The sequence below is a fragment of the Babylonia areolata genome, chromosome 23 (assembly GCF_041734735.1).
Source record: "Babylonia areolata isolate BAREFJ2019XMU chromosome 23, ASM4173473v1, whole genome shotgun sequence".
NCBI lineage: Eukaryota > Metazoa > Mollusca > Gastropoda > Neogastropoda > Buccinidae > Babylonia > Babylonia areolata.
In genome coordinates, this window is record NC_134898.1 from 19,324,048 (window position 1) to 19,340,425 (window position 16,378).

Consider the following 16,378-nt stretch of genomic DNA (forward strand, 5'->3'; position numbering starts at 1 on the left):
GAGGATTGGAGCGGTGAAGATTAACAGGGTAGTTTCACTAGCTGTGACCGGAAAGCTGGCATGGCGGGCAGACTGTTCCAGTTGAACAGTTCAGGGGGTGGGGGGTGAGGAGAACGTTTTGTGTACTCAGTTCTGCAGTAAAGAACGGGACGGGGATGACTTTTAAAGTTAAGATACAACTTTGTTGTCAGTAAACACAGAAATTTATCTTTTGGCTCGAGTACACGTGACATTGGAACAAATATATATCAAAGTGTAAAAGTACAATCACTTTTGGAACATGACCATTCACAACATATGCATCACATACGTTTTCCCAGATCTTGTTTTAACAGTTGCCAACAGAACAGTGGGGGTCGTCTGTCTCTTTAGCCTTCATGTTCCCGTGACGACTCGTAAGTCGATGGACTGATTATGAGTAAATGACTTGGCCGGCAAGTCAATATTATTCCCGGGTGACTGGACGGGTGCAGAAGCTGAAGCATATTTGTAGCTGATATATTGATCAGGTGCTGGTGAAACCTGTATAAGTTGCAGAGCATGAAGTATCTCTAGCAGTCCTAGGAAGGACCAGTCGAGGGACTCCATCATGAGGTCCACGCAGAATGTGTGTTTGTGCAAAGTAGCCTTATATGGACATACTGGACAAGCATTTATATTATTACAAACTATATATAAAAAGGTCAGCTGAAGGGCATGTGTCCACTGTGTTGCTATAACTTGCAATGTTGAGAAGGGTAGTACACTGTAAAGTTATCAGTGGATATGAAATAACAAAAGAGAGTTATGAATGGCAAATATGAAACTGAACAAAAGTAAGGTATTTGTTGTTATAACTTATTCGTGTAATATATCCTACTTTCACGCACTGTCTTCCCTGTCATTAATCACCCAGTGACTGTCTCCTTTTGTCTTTGGTTTCCCTGTGTTTGTCCCAGTGTGCCATGGTTTTCATTCTTTCTTCCTCTGTCTTTCCCTGCATTAGTCTTCATCTTTTTCTACGTCTACCCATAGTCCTTGCCTCCCATATGTCTATCTCGCTTTGTCAGTTTCCTCGCTCTCTCTCATATCTGTGTCCCTCTTCAGTATATTCATTGTTTCTGTCTCCCGTTCTCTTTTTTCAGTCTCCCGATTTTAGTTCTCCTTCTGTCTGTCTTCTCTTGTCTCTCCCCTGTGCCTGGGTCCGTCTTGCTTTCGAAGATTTTCCCTGTCTGTATGGACCCCATCTGTGTCTCTTTTTCTCTCTCTTTTTATCTCAGTTTCCACTGTCTGTGTGTCCCTTTCTCTTTTCTGTATGTCTCCACTGTCTGTGTTTCTCATTCTCTTTCTGAACCCTCCCTTGTCTTCGTTTCCCCTTGTTTCACCATCTTCTCATTCTTCCACTGTCTCAGTGTTCATATTTTTTACCATGTCTGTCTCCCGGCGTTCTCTGTGTCCATGCCAGTGTATCCCTTTAAGTCCCCCTTGCATCTGTCTTTCCATATGTGTGTCAGTCTGTGTATGACTTCCTCATCCCCGTTTCCTATATCCTTCTCCTGTCTCAGAGGTAGAGCTGTGTCTCTGTCTCCCCTTTCCCCCAACGTCACGTCGGTTCCCATCCTTACCTCACTTTCATGCCTTTGCCTGGCCATCCCAGTCTTTGTCTGTCCATGTCTCAGTCTTCCGCCTCTTTTTCTCCCTTTATTCGCCTGTTGTTGTTTTTTCCCCATGTATGGGTGTGCATCAGAGCATTTCTACTATTTTTTCACATTTGAAGGCGTTCAGGATTTGAACTCGCAACTTTCTGATTGTGAGCTTGGAGCTCATCCAACTGAGCCACGCAGACACCCGAAGGGAACAGGAAAAAAAAAAATCCTCATGAACTGTTCTCAAACTCAGCTGCGTTCACTGAAAAACTTGCATTCACTAAAAAAAAACATGCCTTAACTCAATGCAAAGAAAAGGAAGAAGACAGTGAAGAAGGGTTGTGAAAACAAGAAAGAAGAGGGGGGGTGGGGGTGGAGGAGAGAGAGAAATCAGAATAAGAAGAGGAGATGATTGACGAAGAAAAGGAGAAAGAAAAAAAAAAAAGAGAAACAGATCTCCAGAGGGATATGTGGGTCCAGAGAATGGGGTGGAGGGGGGCGGGATAAAGAAATAGAAAAGAAATAAACGGGTTAAAGAATGAAAGAAAAGAAATTGGAATGAGAGAAAGAAAACAATATCCGAGGTCATGGTGATTTATGGGGATATATAGCCCCCACCCCATCCCAACTCCCCCTCACCCGTTTCAGCGAAAGGGAGCAAACCAAGTTAGCGTCACTGTTGCATTTGTTTTTCGGTAGCCTCCCCTACTTTGAATGGCACATCATGCATTGATTCTCCCCCTCAATCTCCCTCCTAAACACACACACACACACACACACCTTTTCACCTTTTTCTTCAAAAATAGGGATAGAATTAGTGCTTCTTTCTGCAGAACACACCCACCCCCACCCCCACCATTCTCGTTAGTGACAATTGATAATCAAAAACTGATGACTAATCACTCCATGGAAGGAACGAGAGGGAGGGAGGGAAAGAATACCCCCCACAACCCTCACTTTGCTCTGCCCCATCCTCCCTCCCGCCCTCCCCTTCCCTCCCCAAGGATACTTTGGTCTTGACACGTGACATGTGACATGAATTCACACGACTGTTAAGTATTCAGGACCACTCACTTCACTGAAAACCAAACACAAAACCATTGCTTCTCAAATCTAACTGGACTGAACATCCACTTGGCAAGTTTGAAACAACTTTCAGGACATAAGGGGTTGTGGTTGTTTGCGTGTGTGTGTGTGTTTTCCAACCAGAGATCTCAGTGTGATACTCAACAAAAGTGAAAAAAACCCAAAAACGCTTCTCGAAAAGTTTTATTTTTCATCTCTGATAAGAACGTTCAGAGACTTGCATCGAAGCAATCAGTTTCTTGAAAAGAAAAGAAGGGGAAAAAACACCTTTCCTTATTCAATATCCATTCAATATACTATACTTTCGGCAGCTCGATTGAAGAACATATAAGACACTTTTCCTCGAGAAACAAAACAAAAAGTCTGTGCGGATCACACTCGCGGAGTGATTTCCATCCAGATACAGCAGCAACAACAACAGAAATGTGTGGCGTGGACCCCAAAACTGGCTACGCAGTGAGCATCGCTGGTGTGACGTTGTTCACAATGCTGAGTCTGTGCAGCGTCGTGCTGCCTGGCTGGGCCATGAGGTACTACACGACAGCGGGAGGAGGGGGAGAGGAGGAGGAGGAAACGCAGCAGACGGAATACGCCGGCCTGTTCTGGGTCTGCTACAACGGCAGCCTCGCCACGCAGTCCTGCGTTCCTGGGGATCCGTTTGACCACTCGGGTAAGTATGGTATATTGTCCTGTCTAGATTTATTCCTGTGGTAATCCCTGGCAGCAATACACAACGGGGGGGTGTGCTCTAGGAGACTGATGCATTATGTACGACCGTTAAGCCCCCTAGGAAACCCGGGCCCCACTCAGCATCAGTGAAAAAAAAAAAAAAAAAAATCAAGGAAGAAAAAGCTATTGCTTCTCAAATCCTACCGAGCTGAATACTTGGCAAGTTCAAAATATGGCAAGTATATTATGAGAGTGACGAGTGACGATAATAGACACGCGTGTGTTGTGAGGGAATGGAACCCGTTTGACCATTCGTGTAGGTATATAGGCTCGCACAAAATGTGGGTGTTGGTGAGGGGCGGGGTGCCACTGAGGGTGTAGGGGTTGTAGTATATTCATGTAGATGTCACACAGACACCCCGGCAGACACAGACAAACACGCACTGGCACGCACAGACACACACACACACACACACACACATGCACACAATACAGTGCAGTACACCTTTATCAATCCGATTGGAAATTATGTGTGCATTCAAAGGCTCGTCACTCGCACCGCACAGTCTCCCATCCCGCAGTTCAGTCTGACATCCGTATGATAATGGCAAAGGTTTTAAGTTTAGAGCGAGAAGCTGAAGTAAAACATGAAAGTTTCAAAAGACAGCGACTTTGTTTGTCACACAGTAAAATAAATTATATGCATTTCAAAGAAAAACTTAAGTAACACTTTTCACACACACACACACACACACACACACACACACACACCCTATTCCTTACATTTCTCTTCTTTCGCACTACCGGCATTAATTTATTATGGGCGATTTTCCCCTCAAGACTAAATGAGCAGTGTTCACAACAAGGCGTAGACGCTCACTCCGCCAGTCACACAGAGGAGTGGAGGGTAAGAAAAGTGGATATAACGCCCCTCTCTCCCCCTCCCTCCCCGACACACAGACACACAGACACACACACACACACACACACACGCACCCACACACCACCCTCTTCTTCCTTCACACACACACACACACACTCCACGTCCGTCCATGAATACAAACTGCACCGACAGAACCACCGTCCACAAAGTTCGCTGAAGACGAACTCTTGCTGCGACCTCACCCTTCACGGTCTGTCCGGCCCGCAGAAGAAAAAGTAGGACGTGGACGGAAGAGCGGGCCCCTCATCTGCGCGGGCAGAGGGTGACCACAGCTACACACCAGCGTCCAGTTGACCAGCATGCTGACCAAAGCGAAGAGGGAGGCAGCCACAAAGATACCGTGCCACCCGAAGGCGTTCTTGGCCGTCTCCACAACGTAAACGTCAATCAGCGAGCTGAACACCCCCGTGAACCCCAGGCAGCCCAGGTTGAAGGTGAAGTTCTTGGAGCCGAAGAGGAGGAAGACGAGGGTATACTCTAGCCCGTAGATGCCCCCTGCCGCCAGGAAGATGAGGAAGACCACAAAAAAGAACATGGCGGCGCCCACGTACTGGGACACCAGCAGCAGGGCGGCTCCGATGGCCAGAAAGGCCTGGCTCGTGACGAGACACGGCTGGAAGCCCCGGCGGTCGGCCATCCAGCCCCACAGAGGACGGCTCACGGCGTTGATCACGGCGGTGAAGGAGGCCAGGATGGACAGCAGACGGTCGTCGTGCACGAAGGTCTGCCCGTAAGCCTTGTAGAAGTGGAAGACGATGAGCAAACTGAGGTCCGTGAAGAAACAGAAGATGGTGATGGTCCACATGGTTCGCGACCGGAGCAGCTCCAGAGGGCTGTAGTCATGTAGCCTGTCCGCGTCGGCCCTTGCTGCTGAGCGTGACGGTGACGATGACGACGACGACGATGATGATTTCAGCAACGCGCTTTTTCCAGTGCTGTTCTCATCCCTGTCAGTGTTACGTCGGGCTGCGGTGGTGAGGACGTCATCGTTAGCTGGCGACGTGGATGACGACTCGGACGTGGCATTAATTGCAGTGACGTTACTCGGTCTGACGTCACTGTCAGCGCGGACCCGGGGCGGGTAGGACATGCACAGCAAACAGAGGAGCTGAAGGGCTGCTAAAACGCCACCTAGCAGGAGGTAACAGGTCGGGACTCTGTCCAGAACTTGCGCTTGGTCGAAGTACCAGTCCTCCTGAACGTGGAGGTGAGCCTGCAGGTTGTGGGGGTTGATCCAGGCGGTGATCACCTGGTCCCACAGGAAGCCCCCTCCTCCGAACCCCGCCATGATCACCCCGCCCACCAGTCCCCGTCTCTCGGGCAGCCACTGCAGAGGCAGGTTTAGGCAGGCCGGGTAGAGGACGGCCTGCCCACAGCCCTGCACCACCCCCAGACACACCACAGTCAAGACGAAAGAGGACCGGATAGCCCAGCTGGCGCCCAGGTAGGACCCGCAGAACAGGACGATCCCCAGCAAGCGGAACCCCCAGGGAGGCAGGCGCTTTTCCAACAGCCCCAGGAAGGGCATGGCCACTGACCCGGAGATGGTGTAACCGGTCCCGATCCACATTGTCACCGCGTACCCCGTTGACGCGTCTGTTCTCAGGCGTAGGTATGACGTCAGGTAAGGCAGCATGTTGGCCGAACTGTAGGCGACCCCGAGCGAAAACTGCACAAGGAAACACGCCACGCAGGTCACCACCACGCGGCAAGGAGGCCACTTCCGGTTGTTCTGTCCCTTTTCCGACGCCGCCATTTTGTTGTCCAGTGAACGCTCACGATCACCTTCCAGCAGCCCATCATCACAAGCGTTCTCCACTTCTGCCCTGCTTCTCCCCGCTAACACAACGGCAGAGCAAGAAGCCAAGTCCTCAGGCGCTCTGGAGGTGACTCTCGTTGCTTCTTCGTTGTGTGCGGTATTGGAGCAGCTTCCGTATCCGGTGGTACTGCTCCGTGAGGGGTTCGTTTCATCGAGTAGTTTCGCGTTGTCATCTTCCATCTTTTTTTTTTTCCCGCGGTATACGAAGATCGATAGGTTTGTTGCTCCCCTGTGGGTGTTGTGGACTTCAGTGTGAGTGTGGGAATAGCCCCTTGCCGTGCGTCTGTCGATGCATCAGTGGTTGGAAGGTCAGTCAGTCTTGCTGATAGCTCAGGTCACCAAGAAGACCAATTGACGGCTGTGAAATTGTTAAAACGTATGTGTTAAAAAAAAAAAAAAATGATGGCATGAAAACATCACACAATCAAACGAAATGGTAACGTGAAAAAAAAAAAAAAAAAAAAGAAAAGAAAAAGAGAGGCAAGGCCTTCAAGACTTAATTGTGATAAATTAAGTCCCCTAGCATTAATTACAGAGTAATTTCCCTTTTTTACTATCTGCACCAAAACGTTTGCAAAATACATGCTTAGCAAAAGAAGTTCCTGTTTGAACAAAAAGTGATAATAATGACTGCTCTTGTTGTTGCGTCAGAATATGAGATCAAAGTGCCAAGTTTAGAGAATACAAAAAATATAAATATAACAGTAAATACAGTTTGCATATAATTAGGCTTCTTTAAAAAAAAATTTTGTGCCCATCCCAGAGGTACAATATTGTTTTAAACAAGATGACTGGAAAGAACTGAATTTTTCCTATTTCTATGCCTAATTTGGTGTTAACTTACAAAGTATTTGCAGAGGAAATGTCAATGTTAAAGTTTACCATGGATACACACACACACACACACACACACACAGAGACAACCGAACACCGGGTTAAAACATAGTCTCACTTTGTTTACACAAGTGAGTCAAAAAGGAATAGTTATAATCATTTAAATGCATCATTTCGCTCAAACATTGATATAATTCACTTCATTGGACGTTGTTCAAATAATGACCCCACCTTGTCCTGTTTGGTTGGGGGATCTGGGCTTGTGAATATGTGAGGAATACAGTGCGAGAAGGACACAGCTGATAAATTGAATTGTTCATTCAACACAATATAACGGTAACTAAAATAGCTCAAATATTTGCACACACACATTAAACACGTTGCATTGTCATGAAGTGAAAACTCCAAATTTCACCAGTATTTCTACGCTTGACACTGTGTTGATTAAACAGTTTAAGTTGTTTATAAACCCTAGCCCAGTTTCACGAGTTAACTCAAATTAAGCTTATTTTCTTCCTGTCTCGAAATAGATTTAGTACGTGTGTACTTACCGGACTGTTATCTGCACGTTAACTGTACCTAGCTATAAAGTCACCCACTCGGTGGGCAGTGGAGTTCTGTCAGTACTACAACTTAACATTGTGCATTGTAGTGTCATGAAGAGAACTCTCCGGTTTGGTGTGTGTGTGTGTTTGTGTGTGTGTGTGTGTGTGTGTGTGTGTGTGTGTGTGTGTGTGTGTGTGTGTGTGTGTGTGTGTGTGTTGTTCTGGACAAACTGGTAATCAAATCAGTTGATCCCATCAGCTATCACCCGCAGTGGTGTATCTAGAGTAGTGCAGTGTTGATGATGAAGAATAGGTGCAGCTGTGTTGCATGCCTTCAAAATGAGAACATTAATTTTTAAGCCATACCGAACCTTGTCATACCATACGTTGGTCTGATTGTTGGCCAGGCGCACTTGCTTTCGACCAAGTATTGCATCTGATATGGCGCTAAATCGTATATCACTGTCACTGGTCCCGAAACCTGGTTTGGTCATGAGGGCGTGAGATCGATTCCACGTTTCGCCAAACTACTCACTGCGTCTTGAGGGGAAAAATATTGTGGACATCGCCGCAGAATAAAGTGTTAAAAAACCGATTCCACATATCGCCAATTCGTGTCACATCTCACCTTTTTTCCCTGTTCTTGCTGGCACAGACATGCACACACAGGGTGACGCTCATATAGATTCATCGATCGAACACTGGTATCACCCGCCCACTAGGATTCATCATGATGTTTGCGAAAATGAGTTGATCCAGTAATATCCAGGTCAAGACTTGTCATCACTGATAAAAGAAAAAGCACACAGTGCATAAGCGTTAAACAGGTCACTGGTTACATGCCAACATAAAATAGATTAACACATTTGAGGCAATCGGTTAAGTGTCTTTTATCATCCTTGGTACAGTTTCATTCGGACATGAACAGTTTTTGTTTCAGGGATCGCTTTCTCTGTACTTCTGTTTCTAGTATGAACAATAGTTATAGGTGCCTGCAAGGTTTAGACCCCACATAAAATGCAAGCTGAGGAGAAAAACTGAACGAAACTGGCCAGGAGTTCTAACCCTTTGTCTTACATCAAAGAACAAAAGTTGTGCTTGTTTTAATTATCCTTTGAAAATTATACAGAATTTATTTAAGATTAGCTACGCCATGTTGGCAATAATGTGAGAGGTATATATCCTTTTTGTGTTCATATCCGAATAGAACGTTAAAAATGTATTTGAAAGTAGGCCTATACAGAGTCGTGCACTATGATGCTGAGAGAAAAGATTATATGTCATTATAATGATCTATACTATCAGCTTGGTCCAAAACAGGGCGCCATCATATTGAGCTTGACTTTCTAGAAAGAAGACAGGAAAAGGTCGATCTTGACGTCACATCGGGACTGTGCACAAAGGCAACTTCCAGGATTGCTCGGTGTAGAACAACTGCAGGAAACTACGGGAATTTTGTGATGCAAAATGCATGCCCATCATATTCGCCGTTTTCAAAATAGTCAAATCATTGTCGCTGCAACAGGTCCTTTCTTCGGGTACGACGGATTTGGCAGGCACGCAGCTTCCGCATTGGCTCTCACATCTTTGATCTGTCAGTATTTCTGACTTTTCAGCTGTTTGTTATAACTCTTCTCCCGCAAACCCGGGCCTAGCACAGTCCTTGCACAGTATTTTTCTTTTCTTTTGCAAAGTCCGTGCACCGATGACGATGATGACAACGACGAAAACGACGATGGTAGCGAGGACGGAAGGCAGGCGATGATAAACATGATGACGACAAGAGTGGAAACGACAATGGACGATAATCATGATGATGATGATAAGATCACGTCAGTGATCAAGATATTGTCATCGATGATGATGCTGATGGTGAGTGTGTGTGTGTGTGTGTGTGTTTGTGTGTGTGCGCGCGCGCGCGCGTGCCATGTGTGCGTGTGTTTGCTCGTGCATGTGTGTATATGTGTGTGCGCGCGTCAGTGCCACGTGTCTGTGTGTGTGTGTGTGTGTTTGCATGTGCATATATGTGTGTGTGTGTACGCGCGTGCCACGTGTGTGTGTGTGTGTATGTGTGTGTGCGCGCGCGCTTGTGTGCGTGCGTGTATGCGTGCAGCTTTGGAGATGACGACCAAGTTTCTGGTGCTGGTGGGCTCGGGCTTCCAGCTGGCGGGTGTGGTTCTGGGGCTCTGCCACCTGTGCGGCCCTTGCCGTTGTCACTACGGTGACGCTTGGCGTCGGCACTCCTCTGTGGTGGACGTGCTGGCCATTGGCGGAGGTCAGTTCCGTGGTGGTAGTGGTACGTGGTGGTGGTAGTAGTGCTGGTAATAAAAACAAGTAGGTGGTGGCGGTGGTGGTAGCAGAGATTGTAGTAGTCTAGTAGTAATAGTAGATGGAGTGACGGTGGAGGTACCTCTTCTTCTTCGCTCGTGGGTTGCAACTCCCACGTTCACTCGAATGTACACGAGTGTACACGTGTACGAACGTTTTTACCGCGCCATGTAGGCACCCATACTCCGTTTCCTGGGTGTGCATGCTGGTTATGTTCTTGTTTCCATAACCCACGGAACGCTGACATGGATTAAAGGATCGTTAACGTGCGTACTTGATCTGCTTGCGTATACTCACGAAGGGGATTCAGGCACAAGCAGGCCTGCACATATGTTGACCTGCGAGATCGGAAAAATCTCCTTTGAACCACCAGGGGCCTTTACCGAGATTCGGACCCGGGACCCTCAGATTGAAAGTCCAACGCTTTAAGCACTCGGCTATTGCGCCCGTCTGGTGGAGGTAATAAAGGTAATAGAAAGAATAGTGGTAAAGATGGTAGTGGCAGTGGTAGTAGAGACACATTTTTTCTTACCTGAATGATATTTACCTTTCACACGATGATTGATATGTTCATAGTGCCTTATCAAGGATATAGGTGTACGTGTTACTCATTTATTTTTGTTTTGTGTATGCTTACCTTAAAATGTCATTTTCTTACCTCAGTGGTTTCCTTTTACATGGTGTATAATCAAATACCCGAGGAAGAATATCCGTTTTCTTGTTGTTTGTTTGCTGTCGTTTTTTCGTTGTAATTTCACTTGTGACTTTAAATTTATATTCTATCACTTTGATGCTACCCTTTTATAACATAATCAATAGGTCTATGTCTATAGTGATCAAGGAAGGTGATACGGACAAATCAGTTCATCATCAGCAGAAGCATCATTATCATCATTGAACATTACTATTTTTACTTTTATTTCCATTTGTCCACATTCATCCATTAGCATCCGAACGAGCCAAAAGAAAAAAAAAATCTTGTTTCAGTTGTATGAAGCAGCGGGAAAATCATAAAGTCTTGTTTGGGAGTTGGATCAGAACTGAATTACGCCGATGTTTTCCAGGTCTCATCTTTTTCGTGGGGTGTCTGTGTGCCGTGGGCTTTGTGATGGAATCCGACGAATCAGAGGACTACACCTTCGGCCCTAGCCTCTTTCTGGCCCTCGCTTCCTCCACCCTCGTCATCAACTTCGGCTGCCTCGTTTTCATCTATAACAGGCGCCCGGATGATGACCCAGTTTTTGTGTGAGACGAGCCCAGGTGCAAGAGAATTATTGTGTGTTTTGATGTGGAGAATGATAATCTTTTCTTCATACTTTGTGTGGGAGTCGAGTTTCTGTTAATCAATCAGTTAAACAAAGGAGACCGATAAACAGTTTAAATTGAAGTCTTATGAAGATTAAGAGTCCACATAGGAATTGTAGTATTCATTTCTCAGAATCAAGTAAATTAATAATGTAGTATGTGTACTCTAAATAGGAGCAATAGTTTTCATTTCTTAGGAGCAGTCTACCACGCAGACAGATGTAAGCCAGCCATTGAAAGTTTTTGATTGTTGAAAAAGTGTGTGTGTGTGTGTGTGTGCGCGCGCGAGCGCGCGCGCGTGTGTGTATGCTCGCGCGCGTGTGTGTATGCATGCGTGCGTATGTGAGAAAAGAAAGTGTGAGAGAGAGAGCAATGGAAAAAAATCCAAACGTTTTGGTATGTTGTGATGAGTATGCCCATGTTGCATGTATACAAATTTGCAGCCATTGCTGCTATAGTTATAATTTAGCATCATAAACCAAACCATGCAAACATGTGAAAGCATAAAATGATTGTACAGTGTTAAAACTAGCTCAAGTTATTAGAGATTTTTTTTAAACCACGTTTTCCGGAAACATGTTGATAGTGTTCTTTCAACACGACAAATACATGACTGCATGGCAATAATAATTCACCATAGATTAAAGAATACGTGTGCTTTCTTCCAGTTATACACAGCACCGTAACATATTCATTTTACCAATAAGCATCAATATTCACATGATCAGTGGAGGAACATAAGTAATCATTGCTCTTTTCATGTATGTGTTTCGCCTGCGCGGTTGAGCTAATAAAGTAAAAATGAAGTGTTTGTCAGTCTTTGTGTGATCGATATTTGAATTGATTTTTGTATTTATTAATGAATATATTATTAGCTGTTGACATGTTTGTTTGAATAAGTTTAGTTTTTTTTTCACGAATGCCATGCAGAAAATTTTGGTTGCGTGTGATAAAAGTAGGCGCTACCCATTAGCTGGAAAACAAACGGCATTCGCCCTTTCAAAGGCTTTCTTTCACACACACACACACACACACACACACATGGGCGCGCGCGCGCAAACAGTATATAAAAACACATACACGATCGCACATATACAGAATCCATGACTGAAAGGCTATGTACGCAGTCCAATTCTTTGCCCTTTAATTGATCCATAACAACAATGCCATCAATTATCAATCAATCGATTTCCTAGTCCACGAACATAAATATATACACTTTCAAATCAAGTCCATAGATCAATAATTTATTGATCAATCGGTCTACCAATCTCTCAATAATCATAAAAAAAAACAACAAGAACAAACAAACAAACGAAAAAAAGGTCGAGTACACGAAGACGACTTATGAAAACAATAGTACGTATATGTCCATTATATATATGTGTGTACACCGTTTTTCAATTTCACAATAATGTTAACCTTTTTTTAAGCCAAATGTTTGAAAGCACAAAGTAACGGTGAAATACACCACAATAGAAATCACTTATACGCCATAATAAAAAAAACCAACCTGTCCTTTACAAAGACGGACATTGTGTGCTGGAACATTGTCAGCTTTTTTCTAGCGTGAAGGTAGGCAAACCAACCAAACACATAGTTAACCAAGTTCTCTTGAACCATGTGGAATGCGCTTACGCACACGGACAACATAGTACGTTCACATCCACGCTTAACATCAATTCGAACACACTGTTGTATTATAGTTAGTCGTGTCCAACCCTTATTATCAGAAAAGCAGAGGAGGCACTTGCTGCGCCGACTAACTGGGCTAGAATTTGATTATAGTTGAGAGCGTCTGCCCATGTAACATCCCCAAACTCTCGGCCAAGAGGGCTTTAAGATAGGCGGCGCTGGGATGGTCCCCAAAGGTCAACCAACTCCCAAAACTGCAGCACTCAGAGCAAGTGCAGTCCTGTCTCTTAGTTTGAGAGTCATTGTCCGTCACAAAAGTCTAAGCTGTGAAAGAATTCCCATTGCAGTGGAGAAACCATTGGGCATGCTGCTCTCACTTGCTGTTGCCCCAACTGTAAGCGGCAGTCCAGCCATTGGCATGTTCCAGACATTTTTCATTTGCCTTAAGAAGAGCCTGTGGCTCGATACGTCGCCTCTTTTATCCCACCTAAGTCGACTTTTATCATGATTCTTTTAGTCTACCTCTTACATGTTCCAGACAGTGTCACATGTACTTAATAAAAGGTGCAAACATCACGTGTCGCTTGTGGATCTAAAGGAAAATTCACCAAGGATCAAAACGATCAGGACATAACAATCATACTGTGCCAGTGAATACACTTCTTTACTCTGCAATGCATGAGACTGACTGTAGAATGCAAATGATAATGCGCGCGCGCACGCACACACACACACACACACACACACACACGCACGTACGCAAACGCACGCAGGGTAGTGGAGGAGGGGTCTACATATACGAAAAAAAAAGCTTACAGAAGCGACAACTGACCCACTGCCTACAGCTTTCAGATCCTGGAACCCATATGCATACTACAGCACACAGGCATTTTAGAATCGACATAATTATCCATCATACATCAGTTATTTCTAGACCTGTTCCCGCTAAATCATCTGATTTTCTGTCAACTGACCCTTTTCACAGGCAAATCAAAACTCATCCCCAAACCAAAGCATCACCGTTCTCCAATGCCCGTTGCGACGTTCAATTTCGCCCAGGAGCCTATGGCAAAACACAATAAAAAAAAAATCAAACATAATAATCATTTTGTTCTTACTGTTTCTCGTCTTTCTTCGATCTTTCTTTTCCTTCTTTCTTTCTCTCTGCCTCTTTCTTCTCCAGTCTTCACAGAACACACGGATGCCCTTGAGTCACGACGCCGGATTCTCTCTCGCGAGCGACACTCCACTTCCACAAACGGATATTCCGTTTGAGAATCTCCCCGTACGAAGACTCGCCGCGCCACAGCTCTTCCTGGGTGAAGGTGAGGGAGGTGTAGGTGTAGGCAGTGGCGGCGGTGGAACGAATGGTCGGGGTGGTGGGGGTGGAGTGTTTGGGGGAGGGGGTGAAAGGGGAGGCGAGGGGCGAGGAGTCTGAAGGAAGGTCCGAGGAAGAACCGTACAGACTGTCCACCTCTTCGTCTTCAAGGTCTTCGATGGTTTCTGAAAACGAGAAAGAGAAATGAAAGAACTCACTCGGAACAGCCAGGTTTCTCCTTTCTTCCCCCTGTAGCCTCTCCATGTGAAAAAGAATATGAGTGGCCCAACCTACAGTTTTTGTCGTTATCAGTATCAGTATCAGTAGCTCAAGGAGGCGTCACTGCGTTCGGACAAATCCATATACGCTACACCACATCTGCCAAGCAGATGCCTGACCAGCCGCGTAACCCAACGCGCTTAGTCAGGCCTTGAGAAAAAAAAAAAAAAAAAAAAAGAAGTTAGAAATGCGGTATTCTTTGTACTCAACTATACCTCTTCAATATTAGAATCTTCCGTTGGTAGTGTTTCAGTGACGTCAGCAGCTGTAAAACGATGCTGTCTTTGCCCATGTTGACTTTCGTACGGAAGGAGTTTGAGCAATTCTTTTCATTTGTTCAAGGACAATACAACATAACTTCACTTTCAGTGTCAGTTTTTTTCATTGAGGCGTCACTGCGTACGGACAAATCCACATGCGCTACACAACATCTGCTGAGGCAGCTGACTGACGTGACCAGACAGCAGCATAACCCATACGCGCTCAGTCAGGCCTTGAGTGCATGCGTATTATATATTTGTGTACTTATTAGAGGGTGTTTCTTCTTCCGCATTCTTGCCAGAGGACAACACTTTCAATGCAGCAGCGATTAACACTGGAACATTGAACACAACAAGGACCGAGAAACTTATGAAGCGTATTGTCTAATAGTAGATTTATTGCACAGAACTGGCTGCAACATTGAAACATGAACAACGTCAGTGGAACTGGAAGGGGAACAAACCGCACACACATCAGCGAAGTCAGTTTTGGTCAGACTGACCCCAGTCATGTTGCGCATGGCTCAAACAATGATAAAGGCCGTTAAAAAAAACTATTCTAATACGATGTAATGCTAAAACAAATAACCACACCAAATTATACAGGGTAAAACAACAATAATAAACAATATTCATGAATATTTATATCCAGCCTATTCTCAAAATAAATATACTATTTATCAGAACACAGAAAAAGACACACGGAGACTCAGACAAACAGACAAACCCACATATGTGTAGGTGCACGTACACACACACACACACACACACACACACCGAGCCCTAATACATTCAAGTCTTCCCAAACACATGAACCCCTCCCCCCGCACACACAATCCCCCATCACTAAGATGTCCACATCTTCCGAAACACACACACACACCACACCACACCACCCACATTCATAATAACAATGATAATGATAATAATAATAAATATTATAATAATAAATCTGGACGTGGAGGTCAAGGCACACACACACACACACCACCCCGCCCACCCTCAAATACTACTACCACCAGAATGATAAGAATAAGAATAAGAATAAGAATCATCTCATATCAGCCCTCACTGACCAAAACTGGACGTGGAAGTCAAGGCAGAAGACACCTTCCTCCTCGGGATCCCAACCAGCAGCCCGGGTTCGCTCCTCTGCCTCAGGAGAAGCACGGAGGCTCGATCCCCCCCGACCCCCTGGACACCCTGGGCCCCGTGGGCACTCCCAGCCGCCACCGCCACCCCTCCAGGAGGCAAGGGTGTCGGGGTCGGGTTCCGGGCTCCCAAAAGCCCGCAGGACACCGTGCGTCCGCCCCTCTGAAGCCAGCGCGCCCGCTTGAGGCGTCGGATGTTGTCGTTGATGTGGATCAGCTGCTTTAGGAGCTGGAGGTCTTGCTCTCTCATGGCCATCTGTCGTATTGGCATAGAAGGAAAAGAAGTGTTTGAGTAAAGATAGAATAAATAGATATGGAGTGATGGCCTAGAGGTAACGCGTCCGCCTCGGAAGCAAGATAATCTGAGCGCGCTGGTTCGAATCACGGCTCAGCCACCGATATTTTCTCCCCCTCCACTAGACTTTGAGTGGTGGTCTGGACGCCAGTCATTCGGATGAGATGATAAACCAAGGTCCCGTGTGCAGCATGCACTTAGCGCACGTAAAAGAACCCACGGCAACAAAAGGGGTTTTTCTGGCAAAATTATGTAGAAAAATCCACTTCGATAGGAAAAACAAATA

The 16,378-nt window shown here is 45.5% G+C and overlaps 3 protein-coding genes across 6 annotated transcripts in view; 1 reads left to right on the top strand and 2 right to left on the bottom strand.

Moving 5' to 3' along the window:
• The first annotated feature begins 2,725 nt into the window (after nt 1-2,725).
• Nucleotides 2,726-12,185, top strand: LOC143297723 (uncharacterized). The gene is made up of 3 exons (XM_076610145.1): nt 2,726-3,381; nt 9,635-9,796; nt 10,914-12,185. The coding sequence occupies exons 1-3, from the start codon at nt 3,135-3,137 to the stop codon at nt 11,096-11,098; spliced, it is 594 nt and encodes a 197-aa protein (XP_076466260.1). The 5' UTR covers nt 2,726-3,134; the 3' UTR covers nt 11,099-12,185.
• On the bottom strand, nt 3,414-8,285 carry LOC143297721 (apicoplast pyruvate carrier 1-like). Its single transcript, XM_076610140.1, has 2 exons — nt 8,150-8,285; nt 3,414-6,500 (listed from the first exon to the last, which is right to left on the bottom strand). The coding sequence occupies exon 2, from the start codon at nt 6,320-6,322 to the stop codon at nt 4,502-4,504; it is 1,821 nt and encodes a 606-aa protein (XP_076466255.1). The 5' UTR covers nt 6,323-6,500; nt 8,150-8,285; the 3' UTR covers nt 3,414-4,501.
• Nucleotides 12,186-12,281: 96 nt separating the features above from the next.
• The window catches only part of LOC143297722 (uncharacterized), a 22,971-nt gene continuing 18,874 nt past the window's right edge, over nt 12,282-16,378 (bottom strand). For all 4 annotated transcript variants that reach the window (XM_076610141.1, XM_076610144.1, XM_076610142.1 and 1 more), the window contains exons 3-4: nt 15,723-16,053; nt 12,282-14,292 (exon numbers count right to left, since the gene is read on the bottom strand). In XM_076610141.1, coding sequence (XP_076466256.1) covers nt 13,976-14,292; nt 15,723-16,053 — 648 coding nt within the window. In that variant the 3' untranslated portion in view covers nt 12,282-13,975. The remainder of the gene's footprint in view (nt 14,293-15,722; nt 16,054-16,378) is intronic.